At 41.2% G+C, this 23,055-nt stretch overlaps 1 protein-coding gene across 1 annotated transcript in view; it reads right to left on the reverse strand.

Annotated features, from left to right (window-relative positions):
• SYNE1 (spectrin repeat containing, nuclear envelope 1) overlaps positions 1-23,055 on the reverse strand; it is a 407,398-nt gene that overhangs the window by 191,605 nt on the left and 192,738 nt on the right. Inside the window, exons 53-62 of the mRNA XM_014532125.1 lie at positions 19,667-19,976; positions 18,620-18,784; positions 16,370-16,726; positions 12,060-12,196; positions 11,669-11,846; positions 11,020-11,202; positions 7,135-7,278; positions 6,619-6,774; positions 4,924-5,088; positions 127-299 (exon numbers count right to left, since the gene is read on the reverse strand). Coding sequence (XP_014387611.1) covers positions 127-299; positions 4,924-5,088; positions 6,619-6,774; positions 7,135-7,278; positions 11,020-11,202; positions 11,669-11,846; positions 12,060-12,196; positions 16,370-16,726; positions 18,620-18,784; positions 19,667-19,976 — 1,968 coding nt within the window. The remainder of the gene's footprint in view (positions 1-126; positions 300-4,923; positions 5,089-6,618; positions 6,775-7,134; positions 7,279-11,019; positions 11,203-11,668; positions 11,847-12,059; positions 12,197-16,369; positions 16,727-18,619; positions 18,785-19,666; positions 19,977-23,055) is intronic.

A 23,055-nucleotide genomic window follows, 5' to 3' on the forward strand; every position in this document is an offset into this window, starting at 1 on the left:
GGGAGGGAGGGAGAGAGAGAGAGAGAGAGAGAGAGAGAGCGCCTGCCCCACAGTGCTACTACTAGTAAGTGATGACACTGATCTTTCAGCAACGGCTTTGCAGTAGTGAGCTTCAGTTTCTCTTACCTTTTGCAACGGATGGCTGCAGACAAAAGGGAAGCCCACACATCCTTCACACTCTGCAGCTGCTGCTGAAGAGCGGGGATGCCTTCCGGAGCCGTGCTCTGCAGGACGGATTCCCCTCTCGTCACGATCATTTTCATCTGGATCTCCTTTTCCTGTTTCACCGATAATAGAGACTGTAAAAGCAAACATGGAAGTCATTTGTTATTGGCATCTTTAACATTTCTGGCCTTAAATATTTCAGAGATAGAGATTAAACATGGTGGTGGAGTAAGTGGATGCTCCACAGACACGCTCCCAGGACCAAACTAGAATTACAACTAAAATATATAAAAAAAATCCTGAATAATCAACCGAAGACTCGCTGGAGAGAATCCTGATAACCAAGGATGGAAAGTGGAGACCACATAGAGATTGGTAGGAAGCACAGAGGTGGGAAAGGGCTGGACGGGCTCCCACAGACAGCAGCTGAAGTTCCGGAGAGATATCTCAGCTGTGGGGGGTTGCCACTGAGAACTCTGGGGTCTAATCCCTAAGCTTGGCCCCCTAGTATAGAGCACCAGAACTGAGAAAAATGACCACTAAACATCTGGCTGTGAAAAGCAGCATGGTTGCTGTCTGTCAGGGAAAGATGGCTGGGAATGCAGGCACCCTCTTAAGGGGGCCAATGCACAAAATTCCGTGTGCAGCCATTCACCTTGTGCCCCAGCAGAGGGAGGACAGAGTGGACTGGAGCTGTGTGAGCAGAAGGCAGAGTTGGGGGCTCTGGGGTTAGAGCTCAGAAGGCAGACACCCTGGTTTCCTGTACTGAGTCATTCCCATATGCTGCTGAGGTCATCTTTCTCACACAGACATTTGCTATCCAGGCAGTTTTGCCTGGGGGGAAGACAGTTGACCTTGCCCCACAGTCCTGGAGGTTAACTGTTATTCTCATTCTTTTAAGAGATGTCTGCTATCACCACTCTTATTCAACATAGTACTGGAAGTCCTAGCCACAGCAATCAGACAAGAAGAAGAAATAAAAGATGTCCAAATTGGAAAGAAGAAGTAAAAGTCTTATTATTCTCACATGACATGATATTGTACACAGAAAACCTTAAAGACTCCACCAAAAAAAACTACTAGATTTAATAAATGAATTTGGCAATGTAGCAGGATACAAAATAAACACCCCAAAATCAGTGGCTTTTTTGTACACCAATAATGAATTCTCAGTAAGAAAACTAAACAAACAATCCCATTTACCATTGCAACAACAACAAAAAATTAGGATACTTTGGAATAAACTTAACCAAGGAGGTAAAAGATTTGTACTCCGAAAACTATAGGATGTTGAAAAAAGAGATAGAGAAAGATATAAACAAGTGGAAGAATATACTGTATTTATGAATTGGTAGAATTAACATCATTAAAATATCCATACTACCCAAAGCAATCTACAGATTCAATGCAATCTATATTAAAATACCAATAGCATATTTAACAGATCTATAACAAATACACCCAAAATTTATATGGAACTAAAAAAGATTCTGAATAGCTACAGCAATCTTGAGAAAGAAGAACAAAGTTGGAGTAATCACAATACCAGATATCAAGTTATACTACAAAGCCACTGTTATCAAAACAGCCTGGTACTGGCATAAGAACAGGCATATAGATCAATGGAACAGAACAGAGACCCCAGAAATCGACCCAAGCCATTACACTCAATTAATATTTGACAAAGGAGGCAAGAGTATGCAATGGAGTCATGACAGGCTCTTCAATAAATGGTTTTGGGAAATTGGACAGATACATGCAAAAAATTGAACTAGACTACCTACTTATACCATACCCAAGAATAAACTCAAAATGGATAAGAGACTTAAATGTAAATCGTGAAACCATAAAGTTCCTAAAAGAAACCGTAGGCAGCAAAATCTGAGATATCTCTCATAGCAATATGTTTACAGACACATCTCCTAGGGCAAAGGAAACTAAGGAGAAAATAAACAAATGGGACTACATCAAAATAAAAAGCTTCTGCACAGCAAAAGAAACCATCAACAAAACGAAAAGGGAGCCCACTGTATGGGAGAACATATTTGGCAATGATACATCTGATAAAGCGTTAATATTCAAAATATATAAGGAACTCATACAACTTAACAAAAGGAAGACAAACAATACAATTAAAAAATGGGCAAAGGACCTTAATAGACACTTATCCAAAGTGGACATACAGGTGGCCAAAAGACATATGAAAAAATGTTCAAAGTCACTGTCATAAGAGAGATGCAAATTAAAACAACAATGAGGTATCACCTCACACCTGTTAGAATGACTGCCATCAACAAATCAACAAATGACAAGTGCTGGCGAGGATGTGGAGCAAAGGGAATCCTAGTACACTGCTGATGGGAATGCAGATTCCATAACAGCCATTATGGAAAACAGTATGGAGTTTTCTCAAAAAATTAAATATGGAACTGCCATTTGACCTAGTGATCCCACTTCTAGGAATATATCCTAAGAAACCTGAAGCACCAGTCAGAAAGAATGTATGCACCCGTATGTTCATAGCAGCACAATTTATAATAGCTAAGATCTGGAAATAGCCCAAGTGCCCATCAGTAGATGAGTGGATAAAAAAGCTGTGGTACATTTATACCATGGAATACTATGCAGCAGTAAAAAAGAGGCAGCAGTAAAAAAGAAGGATCTCTTACTCTTTGAGACAGCATGGAGGGATCTGGAGAGTATCATGCTAAGTGAAATAAGTCAGTCAGAGAAAGACAAGTATCACATGATCTCACTCATATGTGAAAACTAAGTAACAAAAGTAACTGATGAGCAGAGTGGCTCCAGAGACACGGAAGCATGGAATAGAGTGTGGAATCTCAGAGGGAAGGAGGGGGAGGGTGTGTGAGTGGTAGGTAATCAACCAAAGACCTTATATGCATGTATGCATAACCCATGGACACAGACAATAGGGTGGTGAAAAGGCCTGGGGCAGGGGCGAGCTGGAGGGGTCAATAGGGGGAAAAGGGAACATATGTAATATTTTCAATAATAAAGATTTTATATATATTTAGAGCTCCTGAATATTGTAGAATGATGTGCAATTGTGTTGAGCCTTGGACCTCTCAGGCTGATCAGGTGAAGGATGTGAGAGTCACCTGCTGGTGAGTGGCAATAAGTAATCATCTGTCACCTGCTGGTCTCCAGGGGGCCTTGACTTTGCAGCTCTTAACTCTTCTCTGAATATCCCTTCTTTCCACCAACATTTTATTTTACTGGTTTTTGCTAAGGGAACAATAGACTACAGAGGAATTCATGAATTCTCAAAAGCAACAGGATGGAGAACTTTATAAATGTGAAGGCCTCTAGCCCAACAAAGAAAGAACTGTAACTAATTTATTTCTTTATCTTTTGTTAATCCTTACCCTAGGATATTTTTCCATTGGTCTCTAGAGAGAGTGGGAGGGAGGAGGAGAGACAGAGACATTGGTGTGAAAGAGACATATCGATTGGTTGCCTCTGTATGTGCCCCAACTGGGACCAGGGATTGAGCCTGCAACCGAGGTTCATGCCCTTGGCTAGAATCAAACCCTCAACCCTTCAGTCCACGGGCCGATGCTCTATCCAACTGAGCCAAACTGGCCAGGGCTATAATTTATTCTATATATTATCAATTTACGTATTTCAAGTTCTTCAAAGGCGGCCATCTTTTTATTTAACAAGGAAGTTTGAATCAAAGTTACAAAACTGGTGTTATCACCTAAAAGGCAAGCTTCTTCTCTCTCCCTAATCTGGACATGCCAGCCTCTGCAGTCAGCCTCAGCCGCTCATTGCCATCATGAAGGGACTGCTGGCTCTTTCCACTCACCATGCTGTTTGTTTACTCTGGCTTTTGCTCATGTGGCACCATTCTCAACTACCAGTTTACGTTCCCGACTTCTTGAGAAACCTGCTCTGGCTCTCATGCCCATCCCTCCTGCCTGGTTCCACTCCGCGCCTATAACCATAACCCTCTCTGCTGTTACTGCTCTCTGTGCGTCAGCCACAGTGAAAGCCTTGAGGACAAAGATGATACTTTATCCAGTTTTGAATCCTTGGTATTAAGACAGAGTTACAGTCTCCCAGAAGGCACCCAGTATATGAAGGAGAGAAGAATGAATAAAGAATCAGTTTTTTCCATAAATGGAAGATAGAACTAATAAGTTGGGATGGGAGAGTTGACTAAATGATGTAGGCAGGCAAGTAAATTGAACAAGATGAAAAATGTCCTGCCCTATAAAATGGTTCATTGAAATATTTTCTCAGAATAGATGTGTCCGTGATGTGATTTGAAACTAGCCTCTTAACCGACTATCGAGCAAATAGCCACATGTGGGTTATTTTATTTTGTGAAGCATTTATGTGTGAACCTGTTCCTAATGATTCAGGAAGGCTGAGGCTAGCCCGCCCTATGTGAAAAGAGCTTTCTGAGAGGTCCTGTGGCGGGAGTGCGACACAGCAACACCAGGCAGATGGAGACTTAAGACATTTTGAGGTCCTGGCTGGATGGCTCAGTTCGTTGGAACATCATCCCATACACCAAACAGTTGTGGGTTTGATTCTTGGTCAGGGCACATACCTAGGTTGTGGTTTCAATCCCCGGTTTCGGGAGGCAACTGATTGATATTTCTCTCTCACATTGATGCTTCTCTCTCTCTCTCTAAAAATCAATAGCACATACCTACGGGGGAGGATAAAAAAATAAATTTTGAGAAAAACAAATCCTGTCCATTAGAGACATTCTCTAAAGATGCGTACCTCCAGCTTGAGCATCCTGCTGTCCAGCACGCTCTTGTCGGAGGTGGGGTGGCAGTAAGACTCCAGCATGTGAACCACGTCTGTCATCCAGTCTTGCAGCTCTTTCACGCCGAGGGAGAACTGACTGTGTTCTGCAACAATTCTATCCAGTCTCGACACTTTCTCCTGGAAACGACAGACATGGGTTTCCTACTGTCCGTTCCACAGAGACCTCAGAGCCTGAAGCTACTCAAACTGGCAAGCTAACCATTTTGTTCAAATAACTAGAATCGGCCATCGGCTCATACGTTGCACAGATATGATGCCAATCTGCATTAATCTGAGAGATGTGTGAACTCTTTCTAGTAAAAATGTGAGAATCATTGGGTCAAAAGCAGAGAAATTACAATTTACTGTCCCTAAACTTAGTTGCTATTCTTCTTGATGACAATTGTGATTTTTTTTCAAACAGAATCAGTACAATTTCTTCCTATTGCCTCATCTGGGAGACCAATCAAAGTGGTTTCTAGCTTTCACATAATCACATTTGGCTCCACTGATACCACATGACCTACATTGTTAGCAAGAGTTCTAAAAAAATAATTATCTGAGATTTAAATTTCAAAAGTTGGGGACATAAATATGATTTTGTTCATTAATTACAAGTCATATCCAACACAGTGACGTTTATGAATATAAACTTCAGCTTTTACCTCATTCAGACATCTATTGATATTTGGTATCTAAATAAATACAAAGGAACAGAAAGATGTCCTTAATGAATTCTAACTTTAGATGTGTGCCAGATTTTCTAAAGACAAAAGGAGTAACTTATTCATAGGAAAAGCATTTGTGTAAACATAGTCTATTTACTCCAAGTCTATATTAGTGTGACTGTGTCAATGATGTTTTATTGAGGATCTAAATTAGCAGACCAGAAGTGAGTCCACATTAAAATGGGGGAAGCCAAATTAAAGAAAAGACTAACTTACAGCAGGATCCCTACATTCTAAGACCTGAAATGCAAAAGACAAATACAGGGAACAAATGTCACAAAGCACACAAAGCTTTGAGTAGGCTTGCGCCACCAAGTTCAAGACTGGCCTGCGTCATGCCAGCTGGACGCTCTAAACAAGATCATACTGGGGCCCCATTTATGCCTTTCTAGGCTGTTAGAAAAGAAATTTAATCAGTTAAACAAATCAATGCCCGTTTTGAGCTCTGCCCTGTTGATCGCATTGAAAATCTCAATCAACACATCCTTGAGTACGATGTAATGAATATAAAAAATTTAGACAAACTTAAAGAAAGGATCCCCAACTCATTTTATTTAGTCTACAAAAATTTAAACTGCTTTGAGTTCTTGTTTTTCTAAAGTAATTTGATCCGAGTTTCCTTAGGCCCCAAACTGAATGTTGCCTCATGTGTATGCACTGGGTTTTTCAAAAAAGCTCCAGCGAACGTGCCAAGTCAGTAGAAAGGGAATACGCTGTGCGCTATGGAGACCGGGAAGTCTCTCCACTTCCTGGACCCTCCCTGCTCTGTTTGGACAACCACATTGAGATGAATCAGCACAAGTAATAGACTCGGACTGCAAGGCTGGGAGTAGACTCACATGCCTTACTCCTGACCTGGGCTTGCACCCTGCCCGCCCCCCTCGAGATTCCAGATGGGTGGCCTGTCCCACACTCACACACGGCACATGGCGGGCATTACCTTTGTCACATTGCTTAGCGCTAGATACTGAGCAGACAGCTGCGACACTCTGTGCATAAAGCTCTTGCTGGCAGCTTGACCTTCCCACAGCTGCTGCGCTTTCTCTTTTAGCCTGTGGAGCTGAGGCGCGTAGCAGTTTATTTCCTCAAGGACAGACTGAAAAGCACAAGCAAGTTACTAGTAAGAGGCTGGGGGACAGCACATCGCTGACGGAGGGAGCTCTGGCCCCCAGAGCATGGACATCAACACACACTGGAGAGCAATAGGGGTGCCCTGGAGGCGTGACTGTTTCCGGGCTGGACACAGCATAGGCTGCAAGACACAAACAGATCCACCTCCAGGGACAGCTGGGCAACACATTATCTGTCAGAAACAGGGAAAGGGGACGTGCGATCTCAGACAGCGCCATGGAGTTCCAGGGGCTCACGGGCACCTGGACACAGGGATGCGCACAGGACAGGGAGGATGCGCACAGGACGGGCATGGAGACCTGGCCGAAGGGCCCAGGGTTGTCACCTGGAGCTTCTGCTGCTCCCTCCTCTTGGCCGGCAGGTCGTACAGGCGGTTGCTGCTTTCGTGCACCATCTTCTCGGTTTTACTCAGCCAGTCCTGCACGGGCTCAGCGCTGACTTCGAAGTCCTTCATTTGGATCTTTAGATTCTACAGGTTTCAGATGAGATTAGGCACATGATAAACTAAGCATCTGGTCTTTATTGCTTTGCTTCATAGCAAGCAAAGTCTTTCAGTTGGCATTCAATCTGGCCCTAATGTTCCCATCCCCTTCTTTCCCTGTTACCAATATCTGGAACATTCTATCCTTCACCTTGGCACTTATATACTTTTATAAAAACATATTTTCTTGATTTCAGAGAGGAAGGGAGAAGGAGAGAGAGAGAGAGACATCAATGATGAGAGAGAAGTATTGATCGGCTGCCTCCTGCATGCTCCCCACTGGGGATCGAGCCCGAAACACAGACATGTGCCCCCATTGGGAATCGAAAAGTGACCTCCTGGTTCATAGGTCGATGCTCAACTATTGAGCAATACCGGCCAGGACACCTGTATAATTTTTGAATATCCTTTAAGAGCTTTTTATGGACCTACTTTTTTTAAAAAAATGAACTTTTCCCTAATTATTCAGACCTGGTGAGGACTCAAGATCAATTTGCTTAGTATACAAAAATCTCACTATTTGGCCCTAATCTGCATCACCAGTCTTATCTTTGGTGCTTTTCCCCTAAAACCCCATGCGGATGGAACCTCTCAAAGTCCCCTTCATAGGTGGCACTCATCACTCCCTGGACCCATACATTCAAGTCCTTCTACCTGAAGTGCACATCTGCCTTGCCAAATTCAAAGAATGTTTAGCCTTCAAGGTTCAGTTAAGATTTCACCTCTCTGGAAACTTCCTCAACTTCTCCAAATAGAGTTAATTGCATCTTCTTAAGTGACTATCATATGCTGAGCATGCCTGTATTATATTGCAATCATCTCTTCATGTACTGTTCCCTTCTCTAGAAAGTGAGTTCTTTGAGAAGAGGGGAAAAAAAAAACCCCTTTTGTATTCCTAACATAGGGTCTGGAACATAATAGGCAATATTATGAGTTTTACTAATAGGAAGAAAGAAGGAAGGAAGAAGGAAGGGAGGAAGGGAGGGAGGGAGGGAGGAAGGAAGGGAGGAAAAAAGGAAGGAAGGAAGGAAAGAAGGAAGGAAGGAAACATGGAAGGAAGGAAGACAGGCTATTCCTGACCTATCCATCAACTGGGCATCTCTTGAAGTAGATAATCTCACTGTCAATGGCAGATGTACTACCCTCAACAGCAACAGAGCTCAGACCACACTGCATTAACAATCCCTGCAGAGTTGAGAGTAAATTTCTAGGCACTGCACAATGATTATCATTCCCTATTAAATGGAGGATGTCTGCCATGAAAGACTAGCCACCTTTTGCCAGGAAGTGTTGTTTAAAAAAGAAAAAAAATACTCTCCATGTCTAAATTTTCTTCTAAGAGGAGAGTTGGTACATAAAACAGACTGCTTCATAAAAAAGAAATTGCATTGTGTTAGTAATTATGTTATGATTATAATAAATTCTATTTATATTGTATCTAGATAAAATGAAATTGTATGAACATTGTTGCTTTGCATAGTTAATTCCTAAAATCTACTATGTACTTGATACTTGCATTAGTTATAATATGCCTTCTCATCTATAGCATTTGGTAGCCTTACAGAGATATTTCTGTTCATTCTCCTAGAACAACTCCCCAAATTAAGGGATTTCAAATGAAAGATTAAGTGATATGTTTAAAATTAAAACTGGTTGTTCCTACAGTCTAGGTTAATAACCCCTACTATGCAAGAAGCTACTTAATTCCTCAGTGCAGGTCATACAGGCGGTTGCTGCTTTCGTGCACCATCTTCTCGGTTTTACTCAGCCAGTCCTGCACGGGCTCGGCGCTGACTTCGAAGTCCTTCATTTGGATCTTTAGATTCTACCAGGTTTCAGATGAGATTAGGCACATGATAAACCAAGCATCTGGTCTTTATCGCTTTGCTTCATTGCAAGCAAAGTCTTTCAGTTGGCATTCAATCTGGCCCTAATGTTCCCATCCCCTTCTTTCCCTGTTACCAATATCTGGAACATTCTATCCTTCTCCTTGGCACTTATATACTTTTATAAAATCATATTTTTCTTGATTTCAGAGAGGAAGGGAGAAGGAGAGAGAGATAGAGACATCAATGATGAGAGAGAAGTATTGATCGGCTGCCTCCTGCATGCTCCCCACTGGGGATCGAGCCCGAAACACAGACATGTGCCCCCATTGGGAATCGAAAAGTGACCTCCTGGTTCATAGGTCGATGCTCAACTATTGAGCAATAATGGCCAGGACACCTGTATAATTTTTGAATATCCTTTAAGAGCTTTTTATGGACCTACTTTTTTTAAAAAAATGAACTTTTCCCTAATTATTCAGACCTGGTCAGGACTCAAGATCAATTTGCTTAGTATACAAAAATCTCACTATTTGGCCCTAATCTGCATCACCAGTCTTATCTTTGTTGCTTTTTCCCTAAAACCCCATGTGGATGGAACTTCTCGAAGTCCCATTCATAGGTGGCACTCATCACTCCCCGGACCCATATATTCAAGTCCTTCTACCTGAAGTGCACACCTGCCTTGCAAAATTCAAAGAATGTTTAGCCTTCAAGGTTAAGATTTCACCTCTCTGGAAACTTCCTCAACTTCTCCAAATAGAGTTAATTGCATCTTCTTAAGTGACTATCATATGCTGAGCATGCCTGCATTATATTGCAATCATCTCTTCATGTACTGTTCCCTTCTCTAGAAAGTGAGTTCTTTGAGAAGAGGGGAAAAAAAAAAACCCTTTTGTATTCCTAACATAGGGTCTGGAACATAATAGGCAATATTATGAGTTTTACTAATAGGAAGAAAGAAGGAAGGAAGAAGGAAGGGAGGAAGGGAGGGAGGGAGGGAGGAAGGAAGGGAGGAAAAAAGGAAGGAAGGAAGGAAAGAAGGAAGGAAGGAAACATGGAAGGAAGGAAGACAGGCTATTCCTGACCTATCCATCAACTGGGCATCTCTTGAAGTAGATAATCTCACTGTCAATGGCAGATGTACTTCCCTCAACAGCAACAGAGCTCAGACCACACTGCATTAACAATCCCTGCAGAGTTGAGAGTAAATTTCTAGGCACTGCACAATGATTATCATTCCCTATTAAATGGAGGATGTCTGCCATGAAAGACTAGCCACCTTTTGCCAGGAAGTGTTGTTTAAAAAAGAAAAAAAATACTCTCCATGTCTAAATTTTCTTCTAAGAGGAGAGTTGGTACATAAAACAGACTGCTTCATAAAAAAGAAATTGCATTGTGTTAGTAATTATGTTATGATTATAATAAATTCTATTTATATTGTATCTAGATAAAATGAAATTGTATGAACATTGTTGCTTTGCATAGTTAATTCCTAAAATCTACTATGTACTTGATACTTGCATTAGTTATAATATGCCTTCTCATCTATAGCATTTGGTAGCCTTACAGAGATATTTCTGTTCATTCTCCTAGAACAACTCCCCAAATTAAGGGATTTCAAATGAAAGATTAAGTGATATGTTTAAAATTAAAACTGGTTGTTCCTACAGTCTAGGTTAATAACCCCTACTATGCAAGAAGCTACTTAATTCCTCAGTGAGGCTCACACTTTTAGCATTGGGCTGTTTCTAAGTGTTATCTAGTCATTCATTTATGTTCAGTGAGAGATGAGCAAAATCATTGACAAGGGTACTTGGATATGTTGAGAGTGTGGTTTAACTAACACCATCATTACCAACAAACAACACAGAACGTGTCCAAGTAGTTGGTTATATTATACCTCTAGGATAGATTCCTTTTGGTGAAGATTTGAATGAAAATTTTTCCAATCCTCTTTTGCATTTGCAATTTTCGCCTGGATACCGTTAGCTTTCTCTTTGGTCAGCAGAGAACTCAAAAGTTCCCCTTTAGATAGCATCACATTTAGCTTGTGCTGTCCATTCTCACTTTCTGATGAAAACTCCTATGAAGAAAAATGTAAGAGTAGACATAATAAAATGCTCTCTGCTTTAAAAAACATTGATTTTCTATTTCTTTCTCAATAAAATCACAGAGAAGGAATAAACAATTTTTATTGTATATATATTAAGTGACTGACTCTTTCACCATATCTGAACATTGGGAATAATCTTTTGTACCTGATGTGTTTACTGTGAAAATTAAATTAAAAAATCGGCTTAGAGTGCTCAGGCACAATGCTTGTCACATAGAAAGAGCTTTTATTATTTCCTAAATCCCTATTAATATATATAAAATAGCATGCATTTATATAAATGGACTAATTTCTCTTCTTGCACACAATCATTTTAAGCAGGGATTTATTTGAAATTTGAGTTTCTTAAGCAAAATTTTAATATGCTTCTAAAACAGTCAAGAGACACATTTTTAATTCCCTTAAGTTTCATTATTAGAATTAATAACATTCTTACCTGTATTTTCTGAAGACTTGTTTGAACTTCACTAATATTTTGAGGTATATCAAAACATTTGGCGGTAGTGATTTTCGCATTAACCAACCACTGCTGGAAATCCTTGAAGGCTCTTCGAAATCTTTGCTGCAAAATCTGTTCTTTATTCTGACAGCCCTTGGATGCTTGCAGACAAAGACTAAAACATGATTGGAAGCATTTAATAGGAGGGAAAAATGATAAAGGAGATTAATGTTTGACAGAATAAATTTTTGGAGTATGCGCTCATGTCATTTAGTAACGGATTTAATGATTAATTTATATTAATGTTGAAATCAGACCTTACATACATAAACTTTTAGCTTCTTATTTGTATTAAAACATTTTAAATACCAATAAGGTTCATGCTCACCAATTATATTCTTTAATCAAGGCAGAAACTTTTCCACTGTATGGACTCAGGTCTTTGGAAAATCGACAAAGTTCATTCAGCTGAGACTTGAGATCCTCTGTCTTAGGCTCTGCTTTTTGTAGAGCATCCAGTATCTCCTATTAGAAATAACAAGACAGAGGGGTAAGCATTTAAATTAGGTAATTTCCACATCTTCATACTGTAAATGCGTAAATCACACTATAAATTATTAGCGAGGGAAGAAGCAACATATAGATTCAGTAAAGAAATGAGGCCTAGTTTCAGGATCCCCCATGGCAAGTAACATCACGTGGCTGGTTGTGTGTCCTTTTCTCGCCATAGGTAGGCATTCTGGGATGAAATGCTGCCAAGAAGTCAAATGATCAAGTGATCAAAGAATAACATAAAGTGGGATGGAAAAAGACAAGCGAACCAGTCTAAATTGCTTAAAAACAATCTGACTAGATGTCAGCGGATATTCATATTGTTTAAAATGTAAAAAGAAATCCTTTCAAAGCAAAGCAACACTTATTTTGGTACTTGTGCACAACAGTTAATGTTGTCTAACACATAACATTAACTTTCACATTAAGAAATTCTCATAGTCCACAGGTCTGATTTAAGTAGCAATTGAATCATTTCATAGTTTCATTCATTATAATCATCAAATATTTACTAAATGTCTGCCGTGTGCCGATCATTTTGCAGAATTCTGGGACCCCCAACATGACCAAAGGTATGATTCTTGTACCGCATTTGAAGAGCTCACAATCGAACGGGTGGGAGAGGCACGTGAAGAATGACAGTTCTGTGACTGTCTCTTCCAAAATAAAGTCTTGGGACTTGACAAGCACACTTCTGAAATCAAGGCCATGGTCCATGGCTACACAGGGGATTGTCACACCGAGCAAATGACATCCTGAGTGTCAAATACACAAATTCTGGCACCTTGATAAGTGCCTTATAAGTAAAATTAGCAGGTAAATGACTCCCAAATATTTAAATAGGAGTGTGTGGATAATGGTATCACCAAGGTGAATAATAATAACAAAGATGAGGGACACGAAGATGAGTAACTGCTCAGAGAGCTGTTGATGTTACTATTTTTATTCCCAGAGATTTTTATCGTGAGATGGCCTAGAATTGTAGAAAACCACACCTCTCAACACGCCAGGTGTGTGTTGCACTCCTCATCCTATAAATGGAACCTCTGTCTTCCAACTGATCTAAATCAGAAAACTGAGCATCACCATGGCCTTGCCTGGCTCCCTCTTCACTCCACCCAACAGCTAAAGAGGGCTGGTCTGTTCCATGTCTTAGAGAGAGAGCTCTTTTCATCAGCTACCTTTGCATCCTGACTCTCACAGCCCCCATTCACATCTTTGTCATTTCTTTCTAGAATGACACAGTATCCCCTTAATTTGAATTCTGTTCTCTAGTTTTCTCTCCTGTGCTTTCTCGTTCCTCAGTGATTTTGTACAATGGTGCCATTTCTCCACCTCATCTATCTGGTCCATTTGTAACCAGACCTTAAGACTCCGCTCAAATAACTCTTCCCCTAAGGATTCTCTGTCTTCCTTCCCACCTCCCAGGGGCTCTCACTGAGGACACAGCACCTCTTGACACTCATCACTAGCGAGTATTTCTAATGGGTTTGAACTTGTTGGCCTTTCCACCTGGACTGTGGCTCTGAGAGGAGGGATGGTGTTCTCTTTGCTTTAAACTTCTTTATTTAGCTTAGTGTCGGGCTAGAGCAGTGATGGCAAACCTTTTGAGCTCGGCATGTCAGCATTTTGAAAAACCCTAACTTAACTCTGGTGTCGTGTCACATATAGAAATTTTTTGATATTTGCAACCATAGTAAAACAAAGACTTATATTTTTGATGTTTATTTTATATATTTAAATGCCATTTAACAAAGAAAAATCAACCAAAAAAATGAGTTCGCATGTCACCTCTGACACGCGTGTCATAGGTTCGCCATCACTGGGCTAGAGGCATCTAAAATATTCTTATTTGCAAAATTCATAAGTAATACTTAGAAACTTTCTCTCTGAAAATCCAAATGCTAAACTAGTAACTACTATTTTACATCATATTGAATCTTTTATTTAAGAAAGAGCATTATAAGAACCAAAGAAACTGACGATGCACCAAAGAGGTAAGTAACAAACCCAGAGATATTGTGAGTCACTTGCACGTTAGGTGTTGTCAAAAGTGAAAAGCTTCGACCAAAAATTTACACTAAAATTTTTTCTGTAATGTGATCATACATTAAAGCATATTATTAGACTCTTTCATTATATAAATATCAGGTTATACACCTGTGTTTCAGTTAAGTCCTGGAATGAATATTTTCTCCTTGGAGGTTAAGAAAACTCCTAAATTTCCAACACAATTAGCCCATGGATATTAAGAGATATGAGTTTTGGAACACAGTGAACAAGATTTTTGTGTGCCATGATTTTATATAGTTTATAGGTAATGATCCATTTTTATTTTTAAAAAGATTTCCTGAGTGTCACCATTTCATTGCAGAAGAGAAAGCAAAGGCCTGTGACGGCTCATGATTATTATTAGGATTGCTAACAATGACAGGCCCTTCCTCACAGCAAAACAAAGCCACGTGAACCCTAGCAAATCCATTATTTTGTAAAACTTTCCTAGGCTTTCATTGTAATGGGAGTATTACCTCCATTTTTTAAAAATTATTGTTCCCAGCTTTATTGAGATGTGATTGACATATAATATTGTGTGAGTTTAAGGTGTACAATGTAGGGATTTAATACATTTATATATAATAAAATGATAACCACCACAACATTAGCTAACACCTTTATCCCATCACATAATTATACTTTCCTTTTTTATTATCGCCATTTTTAGATAAAATGACATTATTAGAATAAGAGAAAATCTGAGTATTTAGAGGTAATGTAGTATTGTCATCAAAAGCAAGCGCCCCAGAACCAAATATAAAAACAGATCAAAGCTCAGACTGTTGTCTTTGAATTGCTGGCACCATTAAAAACCTATATTTACTTTTGCATTACCTTTTCACAGGCCTCACCTATTATTTTTACTAGTAGAATCAATATAAAGAAATAATGATAGCTCAGAATAGTCATATAATTTAAATACCATCAAATCTTTCTTTTTTTAAATTTCACTTATATTAATGGTAGGGAAAAGAAGGGAAACAGAACGAAAACATCCTAACAGATGTTTTTATATCAGAGTCAATAGTACTGACCACATGCAATAATCACCAAGGTCCTTGTCCCTGTTTTACAGAACTGCTTTCTACACTTTATTCTGTGCTTAACCCTAAAGGACACGAAGGGCATCGGAACAAAATATAGTCTATAAGCATATAAGTAAAATAGCATAAAGAGATGATTAGAAAGGTTCCCTTTGCAGCACGCTATCTTTGTTTCAAATACTTGACTTAAAACAAGACAATGTTGGAAATACTACGGGAGTTCCCTACTGGCTGGAGCTATTTGGAAATGTTTATAACATAAATAGCCACAGAGAAGGTTACTTTACTAAAACTTCCTTTTAAGGACATCCGCGATTCAGAGCATTATTAAACTGCAAATATCGAAAGAAAGTCTTTCCAAGATGCCATTGAACAGTAAAGAAAGAAACGGGATCTCAAGCTTCTGCCCTTTCTTCACTACCCCCTTTATGCTTCCCTTTCTCTCATTCTGAAAGAGCTGCCATTAGTTAAAAAAAAAAAATGTCCGGAAGGCAACCCATGAGCATGACATAGGAGTTCTGTGAACCGTTAATTCCAGCACAGCTGTCAAAACTCCACACAGGAGAGCTGATCAGGGTGCAAACTATTAGTTGTGTTTTCGGGGCTTACCAAATGTGTCTTTCAAAGCTATACATTCAATCATTTAATTGTTGGAAAGAATTCACCGGCAGGAACGCAGCTATGACTCTTCGTCTATTTATGCCTCTACCCACAGGCCATTTTTTTCAGACTGAATGGCTGAATGCGATATTACAAACTCTTGCACCAGAAGAATGAAAGTAGAATGTTTCCACTAACAATAACTGTTTTCAATGGTAAATAATAACTTCTTCTCTCCTCTACCCTTATAATTAGAATAGTTTGACTTATGAGAAAAGAAAACAGATCTGATTTGCAAATTTAATTAGAAACACTTACTTCTTCCAAGTCTGAATGTTGTGTTTTTAGTTAGCAAGAAGGTTTTCAGTTGTTCTGTTTGTTTAGCGACGATGAGAACCAAACCAAATTTCTAGCATAACCACCAACAGAAAACAGGAAGCCAACTTACGCGCCCCTTCTCCCAGCTCTCCACTATCTCCTGATCTGTGTTCTTGCCTTCCAGGAGGGCTAGCTGCTGAGCCCACGTTGTGAGAAGGGTGCTGAGCTGCTCCAGGGCCCGCTCCAGTGCGGCCACTTGGCCTGAGAACGCCTGCTCCGAAAGGGCCATCTGGCTGACCAGGCTCTCCAGGCTGCCCTGCGTCTGGAGCACGCTGTCTTCCCACTGCTTCCAGTCGGCGCGCAGGGCCTGCATCTCTGCGTCCAGGAGCTCGCTCCCGCTGGCCGCTGTGTGCTGCTTCACGGCGGGAGCCAGGGACTCCACTCTGCTCAGGCGGCTGGCCCCGGTCTCTCTGGAATCCATCAGCTCCTGTAATGGAATATCACCATGGTAACCGAGGAGGCCGAGTCCCAGCAGGCTTCCAAATATGTACAGAGGGGCACCCTGTCCTGCTGGGGAGTTTTAGCCAGTGTGCCACAGGGAGCCAGAGTGCAGCCGCCCGCCCACCCCCTCGCTATCACAGCAGAGAATTCCCATCCTGAGCACCAGGGCTTCTGGCAAAAGAAGCTGTGGAATCCGAAACGGCCTGAAACAGACGAAACAGGGACCCTGAAGTCAGGCATTGTTTGAATGTGTGACACTGCGTTGGCCCACAGTGCACTGCTCCTATAAATAAGCAAATCCATATTTCCTCCCACACCAGCGGTGTTCAACCTTTTGCATCTCATGGCACACAAAAACTAATTACTAACATGCGGCGGCACACCAAAAAATATATTAATTTTTTTGCCAATCTGACAAGAAAATAGATACAATTTTGAATCATTCCCACTGCATGGCTATTGTGTTGGCTATTGTCACTTTTCATTATTTGACAACCTAAGGGAAAAGAGGTCAGTGCCCCGGACTACATAGTCAGGTGTTGCCTGTTTTAAAATTCTTGCAGCACACAGGTTAAAATCACTTCCTAAGCTGACAGATAAGTGAACAAGGATTGAAGCAGGACTGTGCTCTGCTCAGGGTCTCTACCCCATTTTCACCTTCTTTCACAAGGCGGAAGCTTACAAATGGATGGATGGATGAGTGAATTAAAACATTACTGAGAAATGTGCCAAGGAAGTATTTTAAAGGATCACACAGATAATAGAAACTTAAAAAAGTGCCTTTACGTAATTATCACATTTAAAAGGTTCTATACGATTTATAAAAGATAAGCCTTTCGAAGTAAATCTTCAAAATATAGTTATTACTGCTATCATCATTTATTGCATTTATGATTTTTATGTTCTGATCTCTATACATTAGAACAAAATTTGAGTGCAGAATCTCAGAGGGAAGGTGGGGGAGGCTGGGAGGGTGGGAAGTGATCAACCAAAGACCTTGAATGCATATATGGACACAGACAATAGGGTGCTGAAGGCCTGGGGCTGGGAGCAGGGGTGAGGGTGAGGGGAGACAGGGGTGGGCTGGAGGGGACCAATGGGGGAAGAAGGGGGACATATGTAATTCTTTCAACAATAAAGAATTATTAAAAACACAAACAAACAAAAAGGAACACAATTTGAGTCCTAAACTCCTGACCACAGTTACACTATTGGTTCCTCATCTAAAACTTAACCATTCAGGATTTCATCATTGCTTAATTTTTAGATTAAAATCTACTGTTTTCCACAGGGGGCAAATCATTGCCATGTATTATACAAGCCACTAGAAAGAACCAAAATACACGGAGATCTCTACTTCTCTGAGTGGTGTGAAATTTTTTGCTTTAAGTTGTCCTTATAGGTGATAATTTTAATATCCTTTAAAGTACCGTCTTTCATTATACTGTTGTACTGTTGGCTGGGAAAGCAGAACAAAACATCTAGAATGACATTTCCAAGTTATTATTAAACTTTTCACTAAGTTATTATATAAACTTTTCTTCTACTGTGCTGGGAAATAATATCCGATTCTGTCGGCTCCAAGCTGGCGCATACTGGGATGTCTCATACCACAGCAAGCAGCACATTTGCATGCAGGAGCATACTATACACGGACAACGTTTCATTTTGTTCAAAGTGTAAAGTGTCTTGAATTCCTTTCCCCCCTCTTGTTTATGTTTAGAATTCCTGAGGTGCAAGGTCATATACACCAACCACCAGAAAACAGGAAGGAAACATTTTAATGAACACAATCTAATCTATAGGATCTTTATCACAGGCATGTCAGACTCCAGCACCAATGAGAGAGAGAAGTTATGGTATCTGTCCACGTTCTGACCTTAATTTTAGACAACTTTTTCTGGGTGGCGGACGAGTCTCCGGACGGGTCCGACCAGCGGTGAAGCTCCTCCTTGGCCGAGTGGAGCCAGTCTGTGAACTCCTGCACGGCGTCCACATACAGGAGGTGGTCCTTCACCATCTCCTCCGCGCTCCGCATTTTCTCCTAGGAAACAAGCAGAGGCGACTCAGCGGCCCTCACGGCAGAGGATATGAAATCAGACAAGACAACAGTCTGATATTGGTCTCTTAATCATCAAGGAAGATGTTGTTCTTATTCTTTTTAAATCCTCATCTGAGGATAATTTTCCATTGATTTTTAGAGAGAATAGAAGGGATGGGGGGGGGGGAGAGATTGAGAGAGAGAGAGGCCAATGTGAGAGAGACACATCTATTGGTTGCCTCCCCCACGGGGCCAGAGATTGAGCCTGCAACCAAGGTATGTGCCCTTGACTGGGAATCAAACCAGTGATCTTTTGGTGCTCTAACCACTGAGAAAAACCGTCCAGGGCTTCATTCTTATTCTTGAATTTTCTCTGTGTTTAATATCTTAAAATGAAAATATCAAATCTCAACTAGACTAAAAGACTTTGAGGATAAAACCAATTTTTCTATAATTTTACTTATGTCTAGCTTTGCATAAAAATCTATGCTTAATGAATGTTGACTAACATCCCTCACTAATCATCCACTTAATAATAATTATTATAATAACTCTTCTTATTATTAAAGAAATGACTTGTGTTGGCTTTTTGTAAAGAACTTTTAAACACTGATATTTGAAGCTCAACAATTTTGCAAAAAAAAAAAGGAAAGAAAAAGAAAACGGGTTGACTAACATTCTAAGTGGAGAAAAATCATAAAATTGAGAATAAAAAATAAGGCCAAGATTGCAGAAAGGAAAAATGCATGGACATCCATAGGTGAGAAATTATCTTCATATAATATTGTACAAATAGTTTTTAGAGCAGCAAATTCCCCAATAATGTAACCCATAAGCTATTCTTTACCTGACCCTGAAGTTTTTCCTTCAATATAAAGCACTAACCTTGGCAACGGTCATTATATCATTAAACTGTGTTTTCAGCTCCTCTTGAGCCGTCTCCATGAAAGACGCATCCTCAGTCTTCTGGTAGAGCTCCCTGGACCTGGCAGTGAGGCGGTGCAGGGCTGCGGCGTGATCCTCGCCCTCCGAGACGATGCACTGGAAGTGGTCCAGAAGGCAAAACTTCTCTTTCAGACCTGGCTGCGGTTTCAAGGGATGTTCCACTTTTTGGTCTACGGATTCCATCCACTGCTCCAACTGGTGTTTCCACTCCAGGTAGTCATTCCATTGGCTAATCACAGCCTCTAAAGTGCTGGGATTAATGTTATTAGAAAAATAAGTTATCTTGACAGCTCTACTGGAAACCAACTAGGAAGGCATGGCATCCAGGTAAGCCAAGCATGTCAAACTCAAAGGCTAACACAGGCCAAATAAATGAGGCATGTGGCCCACGGGCTGTGAGTTTGACATGCTTGATGCAAGCTGTCTTGCTGAACGCCACTATACGTGGTGAGGGCGCTGCATCTAAGGGCAGGAAGAAACACTGCTTTTCTGACCCGCCGCACAGTTTCTTCAAACCAAAGTGAATCCATGTCAAAATGTAAGTAAGATGCTGTACTCATATATGCATCTGGAGACTTGTCTTCCAAATGCTAATTGTCTTAATAAATAGGCAAATTTATGAATTGTGTTGTTAAATATCAGCACTGGGGCATCAATTCAATTTTATTTTTATTTTATAGATTTCAAAGAGGAAGGGAGAAGGAGAGAGAGATAGAAACATCAATGATGAGAGAGAATCATTGATTGGCTGCCTCCTGCATGCCCCCTACTGGGGATTGAACCCACAACCTGGGCATGTGCCCCAACCAGTAGCTGAACCATGAACTCCTGGTTCATAGGTCAATGCTCAACCACTGAGCCACGCTGACTGAGCAAATTTTATTTAATATATATCTTGGACTCAGTTTATTTCATTAAAACCATATGGCAATTATTTATTGATTGGAATTTAAAATTTAGGGTAATCTTTCTGGTTAAATAATATCATTAGATTGATTTTCACATACGGATATAGATGCACAATGTTTAGTGTTGAATGGATGAAGGAATGAAGGCTAAATACATCTACACTAATAAAAGAGAAACATGGTAATTGGCGTACGAGCTACCCTTCCCATTGGCTAATCAGCATATCCTTATGCAAATTAACTGTCAGCCAAGATGGCGGCCGGCAGCCAGGCAGCTGGAAGCGAACATGAGGTTTGCTTGCTGCAGTGACTGCGGACTCCAACCCCCGCCTGACTTGACGGCCTCTGAGCTACAACTCTAAGAAACTATGTACTATGTTGCAAATGTAGTAGCTAAACAAAACCCCAGAAATCAGCTTTCAGCCAGCCGGGATCTCAGAGCTAGAGTTATACATTGTTTCGATTATAGCAGCGGAAGCCTCAGAGCTAGAGCCAGAGCTAAAGCTGGCCCAGAATAAAAAAAAGAAAACAAGGAGCGGTTGGGAGCTTCAGTCAATTGCCAGCCTGAAAGCAGCCCTCAGCCCCTCACCCAGACTGGCCAGGCACCCCAGTGGGGACCCCCACCCTGATCCAGGACACCCTTCAGGGCAAACCAGCCGGCCCCCAGGCCTCTATCCTATATAGTAAAAGGGTAATATGCCTCCCAGCACTGGGATCAGCGGAGCCGCGAGGCCTCCTGGCACTGGATCAGCGTGACAGGGGGCAGCGCCCAAACCCCCTGATCGCCCTGCAGCTCTGTGTGTGACAGGGGGCGGGGCCACAACCTCCCTATCCGCCCTGCTCTGTTCGTGACAGGGGAAGGCACCCCAACCCCCTGATCAGCCCTGCTCTGTGCCTGATAGGGCGGAGCTCCCCAACCCCCTGATCACCCTGCGGCTCTGTGTGTGACAGGGGGCAGGGCCACAACCTCCCTATCCGCCCTGCTCTGTTCGTGACAGGGGAAGGCACCCCAACCCCCTGATCAGCCCTGCTCTGTGCCTGATAGGGGGGAGCTCCCCAATCCCCTGATTGCCCTGCGGCTCTGTGTGTGACACGGGGCGGGGCCACAACCTCCCTATATGCCCTGCTCTGTTCGTGACAGGGGAAGGCACCCCAACCCCCTGATCTGCCCTGCTCTGTGCCTGATAGGGGGGAGCTCCCCAATCCCCTGATTGCCCTGCGGCTCTGTGTGTGACACGGGGCGGGGCCACAACCTCCCTATATGCCCTGCTCTGTTCGTGACAGGGGAAGGCACCCCAACCCCCTGATCTGCCCTGCTCTGTGCCTGGGACCCCCCCCCTTCCCCCCCGAGTGCACAAATTTTTTTGCACCGGGCCTCTAGTTTATTATATAAGAAATGTAATCACAAATGTAATAGTCAACCAAATAGCTCTTCAGATAGTCAAGTAAAAGGCTCTCCAGGCTGGCATCCTGAATTTTAAAGTATTCAGCTCTAAAACTATTCTAAACTCATCTTCAGTGACCTCTCCCAATCTCCCTTGCATAAAATCCTATAATCCTGGAGTCATATCTATAGGAAATGTACTTGCAGCATTTGCTTAAACTGTTTCTTTCTTTTTAAAAAATGTTTTTATTGATTTGAGAGAGAGGAAGGGAAGGGAGAGAGAGGAGAAACATTTATGTGAAAGAGAAACATGGATTGGCTGCCTCCTGCGCACCTCCTACTGGGGATTGAGCCTGCAACCTGGTCATGTGACCTGACTGGGAATAGAACCAGTGACCTTTCGGTGCATGGGATGACGCCCAACCAACTAAGCCACACCAACCAGGGCTCAGATTGTTTATTTTTCATCAGTAGGAACCTCATCATACATGCCAGCATTCTTATCCTTTCCAACTGTTTCCAAATCAATCTCACCTCCCCAGAAGCCACCCAGGGCCCTGCCTTCTTCTACAGTCTCACAACATCTTAGCAACACTACATGAGTCAGAGTTTTCTGGAATGTACCCTACCCTGGCCTCATAGCACTTAGAGGGTAAAAAGTACTTTGTTTTGTTTTATTCTGTCATTTGAACATTGCTATTGCTCAATATGTAGTTGTCAAATTTAATTTCTTGCTAAAAGCAAAGAATCAAAGATTTGAATCTACTTTTTGTATTTAACATTTTATTCTAACATCTGAAAAATATTCACCCATATTCCTGTTCACTTTTACAAAGCTAGCTTATTGGCAAGCATTGGGAAGTTTGATCTACTATATAAAAAATAGAATCATGGGATCTGAAGTTTTTTTCTTTACTGACCAGTTTGAGCTATTACTAAGATTCAAAATTCTGCAGACTTTGGGAGTTACTACAAATGTTCCATATTAAAGAAAAAAACCAAACTAAAACAAAAACACAACCTCTCACATTTTAATT

The sequence above is a fragment of the Myotis brandtii genome, unplaced genomic scaffold (genome assembly GCF_000412655.1).
Source record: "Myotis brandtii unplaced genomic scaffold, ASM41265v1 scaffold847, whole genome shotgun sequence".
Taxonomy (NCBI): Eukaryota; Metazoa; Chordata; class Mammalia; order Chiroptera; family Vespertilionidae; genus Myotis; species Myotis brandtii.